The sequence below is a fragment of the Acanthisitta chloris genome, unplaced genomic scaffold (genome assembly GCF_000695815.1).
Source record: "Acanthisitta chloris isolate BGI_N310 unplaced genomic scaffold, ASM69581v1 scaffold20764, whole genome shotgun sequence".
NCBI lineage: Eukaryota > Metazoa > Chordata > Aves > Passeriformes > Acanthisittidae > Acanthisitta > Acanthisitta chloris.
This window is the reverse complement of record NW_008671434.1, coordinates 42,374-48,082: the sequence shown is the minus strand read 5'-3', so window position 1 is coordinate 48,082 and position 5,709 is coordinate 42,374. Positions and strand designations below refer to the sequence as shown.

General features: G+C 43.6%; 1 protein-coding gene across 1 annotated transcript in view; it reads right to left on the bottom strand.

The window, feature by feature from the left end:
* Positions 1-3,260: 3,260 nt before the first annotated feature.
* RAP1GDS1 (RAP1, GTP-GDP dissociation stimulator 1) overlaps positions 3,261-5,709 on the bottom strand; it is a gene marked incomplete at its 5' end in the record, with an annotated part of 43,892 nt that continues 41,443 nt past the window's right edge. The window contains one exon of the mRNA XM_009074104.1: positions 3,261-3,928. Within this exon, the coding sequence (XP_009072352.1) occupies positions 3,801-3,928 (128 nt within the window). The remainder of the gene's footprint in view (positions 3,929-5,709) is intronic.

Here is a 5,709-nt window from a genome sequence, read left to right as displayed (position 1 = left end):
GCATAGATCAGGTGCATAATGTATTACTTGTCATCTTTAGCATTAGACTGTGGTATTGTATCACATGCTGATCTCAATGGATGTAACTGGAGTCTACTTAGGAAGTTAATGCAACTTCCTGGTAATTCATTTTAAGCTATTGAAAGTGGTCTTGGTCATATTACTTGTGTTCTTGGGCTTTTGTTTTTTTAATAGAGGCATTTTTTAGGAATGTTTTAATACATTTATGATGGACAATACAATAGTTTTAATAGTTGTGCAGTATTCTGTATTTACTTGAAGTAAATCATTTTATATGCAATTTGTTAGATAATTACAATTTTATAAATAAAACTGTGTGAAATATGATGTTGTGAATGTGTACTCATGTGTCACTTCATATTAACAACACAAAGGTAGACTCCTGCAAAATTCCTTCAGGAGAAGACCCATGGCTCCCTTCCTCCAAAGTAACAGGGGAAATAAATCCCTCATATGCAGTGTAGAATACTGTGTTCTAATTAAGTCACAAAACACATTACCAGGCCACTGGTGGCTGCCCCTGATGTGGAGAGCATGTGCTCACACTGAGAGATCCCATTGCTGCTGTCAGCTGTTGTTATGGTCTCTGGCTAATGAACATGCTCTGCTTCTTTCCAACAGGTCTCTGGTGTTCCTCAGGCTGTGCTCTCCCCAGAATCATTCTGGTGAACCTGAAGTGTTCAGAAGTTGCTGCTTTGCAGGGAGCTGCACAAGGGGGATTTGTCACAATAACTTTTTGTCATTAAAGGGAGGTGGGATTTTTTTGTTTTAAGTGCAGTATGTCCTTAAACAGAAGAAGGGAGAGCTGGCTTATTTTATTGTGCAAGTGAACATGGCGAATGATTTCTTATGCTTCTTTTGGACAGAGGAGGAAGCAATCCTTTTTTTGGTTTGGTTGGGTATTTTTGTGTGTTAGTATTTCAAAAACTGTAGGTTTTGTACACAGAACACCACTGTGACCAGTTTAAAAGCATGTCTCTATATCCAGATTGAAGTCCAATGCCTTTTGAATATTTCAGGCATATATGTTTATCTCCACGTACAGAAATGACTCAGCAAAGTAAGAATGTAAATGTGGAGGCCTTGGGGCAGTGGGGACAGATGACACACAAACACACAGGAATGACCAAAAATCAACCAAAAAAAAAAAAAGTCAAAGGTCTTATCCAGAGGGCACTGTGAAATGTAAAAATATGTAGACACTTTTTATCTTCCTGACTGGTAGAATCTGTACAGATGCAGACAAGCGTAACACATGAGGGAGGTCCTGCCTTGCCTGCCCTGTGTCGTGGCCACAGGGATGATTTTAGCTTGGCTGATGGTGGCAGTAGGACAAAAGAAAGGGCCCAATGGCTGACATTGCCATCATAAAAAGTCTGAGCAGCAGATATCAAGCTTTGTTTAGATGTAATCTATCTATTACACATAGCTGGAATTGTCAGCAGTTTCACTTCAGTTGACTTCATTCAAGTAAGCAGTGAAATGCATGGGATAGTGATGTCCTTAGAACCAGTTTCTTTTATTAAAAGATGCTCAGAGGATAAATGATTTACCAGCTACACAGAAATGAGCTGCAGGCTGCAGCATGCCTCAGTTTGTGTGGCTGGATAGTCTCTTCAGTTACCCCTTTCTACTGTGACATACACCCAACTTTGCCCTTATGCAGGCAAAGGGCTTGGGCTTGGCACAGGTTTCATCTGGGAGTGTAAGTCATTTGATATTTGATCCAGGGAGGCCAGCTGAAAGGAGGGCATCACTGCTGGCCTGTGTTTGTGCTTCCTGTGACACTGGTGTCCCTGACAAACACTTGGTGATGAGATGATGTCTAAAGCTTAACCACAGTTCCAGTTAGACAAGCAGGCAAATGGGAATTCTGTGGTCTAACAACTCTGTCAGTTATTATCGGCTCATGTGAGCACTTGCAGTTTATATCAGTGTCAAAAGGAACAGTCTCTCTCTAGAACCAGGTAGGTCATTGATAACTGGCCTTTCAAATGGATTTTGGGATGTTAGGTAAATAGAATGAATTTCTGTGCCTGAGAAAACTTAGGGTTGTGAGGGCCTGTGAGCTGTGATTGTGAACATGCTGGTTACATTCAGCAGCAGTGCAGAGGTTCTGTTATTTGGAGCCTGATGTCATGGGGTCTGTGTTCACAGCTCTGCACTCTGTTAGTGGCTTTACTGCACTGTTACTAGAAAATGCCTTTTTGAGTATTTTATTTTGGTTGTTTTTGTTTAAATAAGAGGCTGTTGTACAGTTCAGTATTAGAGGCTTTTCTATGTGTTTCCAGTACTGGATTAAATGGATGTGAAGTCTCTGCAAACTGTAGATGAGCTGCATTTTGGTAGAGTCTGAGAGATTAAGCTGACTATTTGAGCAAAGTTCTCTCCATACCCAGCTTGTGTAGATAATCCATTATGACTGGCTTCCCATCACAGTGTCTGAAGGATAGCCAGTGGAGCTGGGCAGTGAATTTGGGAAGATCGAAAGCAGTGGTTTTGCAATCACCTGGTATGGGATCTCATGGGTGCTTGGACTTTGGATTTGTTGCATCTGCTGATAAAAAGGAGCCTGAAACTTCTGAGGCTGGCACTTAGCTCTGGGAGTGCTGAATTCACATTAAAATGTTACAGGTCTTAGGAACTTCGTGCATGGTGGACTTGGTCAAGCTATGCAATGGTATCACACAGACCAAAGTAACATCTGGCTTGCTGGAAACTGCTATCCCAACTTCTTGTTTTGCCAAAGTGTTGTCTGCTGGTTTGCTCACTGGCATGTTACAAACAGAAAAGAGCAGCTGTGAGATAGGAGGCTCAAACAGGCAAGTATCCATCTCCCTTACCTAGGAAAGGAGAAAAAGTCTCTTGCATTCTCCATTTCTCCCTTGATGGACTTCTGCTGTAAAGCTGATGCAAGATATGCCTTTAAATCTCTTTCTACAAAAAAAGTCCAGTAAAGAAAAATGCAATCCCAAGCACGTCCAAGAGCACTCATACACACATGGCTTTATAGAGTAAGGATTGGATCATGCATTGCTGCTGAAACACACGATTGTTAGGGCACACAGTGCCTCTGTGTGAGCACACCCGGTGAAAGCACTCAGAACAGCTCTCTGTGTGGCCACCCAGCTGAGAGGCAGTGACTGCTGCGGGGCAGGGCCAGGAACACAAAGGGCTCCTCACCAGCGCGTGCTGCTGCGGCTTCTGCGTGCGATGACAAAAAAGGACAAACCACAGGGTAAAGTGAGAGCACTGAAATTTTTATTTGTTACCTCTAGGTACCACGAGTTTGACATTAAGAGGCAAGACCAGTGAATGAGCAGCAGTACATTGCATTCAAACCTGAATCTCCAAAGCACCAAAAACTGAGCTAGGTTTACTTCTTAATCCTATAGTCAGCACACTAGTCTGCACTTGCTGCATCTCGTATTGTCCCTAGTTTAGTAGTACACTGTTAGGCAGTTAGGGGGCACGAGGAAAGAGTCAGTTGTGTAGTACCACTTCTACATCATCATAGGACTACAACATGCACATTCTACTATGTGGCCCAAGCAACAAGAATACAAGTAGAACAGTTATGGGTGGAGACAGGTTCATGTTACCACCACCTATGAGTTTGTAGAAACCTTTTTGGATGGGTACCTACAGCAGTTCATCAATCTGTGTGGGAATGTTACACGCATGCACGAGTGATACAGTGGAAAACATAGCAGGAGCAGCAGCAGGACGGAGGACAAAGGTGAAATCTGTGATGGGATGCACTGGAAAAAAGACCTTCCTCAGCTTTCTACAGCAAGTCTCTGCTCTGTTAGCGAGGCCTGCTGGGCAACAGTTTTGTTCTCATGGCTGCGGAGTTTTGATATGACTTCAAGAAATGCCAAGCTCTGCACTTCCTTTTGAAGAGGTTCTGGAAAAGGAAATATTAAAAAGAAACAGTGCTTTGTATGAGATGGGCAACAGATCAGAAAACCGTGTGAGAAACCTTTCTACTGATTCCTGTACACACATACACACTCAATTGTGTGTCTACACACAATCTGGTCGTTTACTTTTTTTGAATTGCTTTTGAGGATGGTGAGAAAACACTTCAGGGCCTGGGGCACACACAAACTCCACGGATTGCAGGTAATGATGAATGATGAAGCTGCTGCAGAGCAGTTAATAAGAACACCCAAGACAGATGCTTAGGAAGTATTTTAGTGAAAATATTTATTTGTTTTGCTCTTTAAGCCTCTTTACTGACTGTGGGCTCTGGCCTTGGCAGGCTCACTCCATCATTTGTGTGTGTCAGCTCTTGCTGGTTGTGTGGGGGGTGAGATGGTTCCTCACTGGATGTGTCAGTGTGTCAACACCTGGTCAGTTTGCTGTCTCCTTTTACAGCTCAGCTCTGACAGGAATGCAAACACAGCACAGTGAATTGCCCAACGCTGTGCATATGGATACAGTGCTCAGGTTTTACTCAGAACTAGGAGACACTATTTGACAGTTCTGATCCTGGATTACATGGTATTTTATATTAATAAGGAGAGATTTGGAGCAACTCAAAAACTGAGAAATTTTGTAAGAAATTTCATGAGTTTTCTCAAAGCCCTGTACTGTAAACATCTCACAGTTGATTTTGTTTCATGCCCTGTTCAGGCAGCTCTAGTGAAATCTTACTCAGCAACAAATAGCTATGTATTTTTGCTTTCCATGTGCTGTTGGGGGCCTGAACTTCCCAGGAGAAAACCCAAGCACCTCTTTCTGATAGCTACACTATATGCTGTGCTGTTTAGTTCTTTTCGATAGCAAACTCTGACATTTGTTCCCATCCCTACCTACTTTCTTGTTCATATTTTCAGTTTTCATGCAGTTTAACCCCTACCATGTAGGGCTGGGAACTCTCACACTGCTGTGCACCTGGATCCTGTATACACACTGATGGCAATGAAGCTGTTGGTGTGTGTAAGCACTTTCTGCTCTCTCTCCTGAGATATTGCCATGTTTAAGCAGGTGTTACTGAATTGAACTTCAGACATTTCACTGTGCTTTACAGTGGTTGAATATTTCTGCTTTACATTCAGGTGCCTGGAGACTCTCACACACAAGTGACTATGCTATGAACGCTCTGCTTTTGCTCATCTTTCCCTTTTTCATTGTCCATTTCTATTCCAAAGGGAAAGACACATAGATACCTATTTTCTGCTTAACATTGACTGAAACTCAACAAAGGCAAGCGCAGGGTCCTGCACCTGGGAAGGAATAAGCGTAAGCACCAGTCCAGGCTGGGGGCTGACCTGCTGGAGAGCAGCTCTGTGCAGAACCTGAGGGTCCTGGTGGACAACAGGCTGTCCCTGAGCCAGCAGTGTGCCCTTGGGGCTAAGAAAGCCAATGGACTCCTGGGGAGCATTAGGAAGAGCATTGTCAGCAGGTCAAGGGAGATGATCCTGCCCCTCTCAATCAGCTCTGGTGAGGCAGAATCTGGAGTGCTGTGTCCAGTCCTGGTCTCCTCAGTACAAAAGCAGCACGCTGCTCCTGGAGCAGGTCCAGCAGAAGGCAACAAAGATTAAGAGAAACTCTCTTGCAAGGACAGGCTGAGGGAGCTGGGCTGGTTCAGCCTCGAGAAGAGATGACTGAGAGGGGAACTCATTACTGTACATAAAAGCATTGAAGGGAGGGCATCAAGAGGAGGGCACCAGGCTTGTCTCA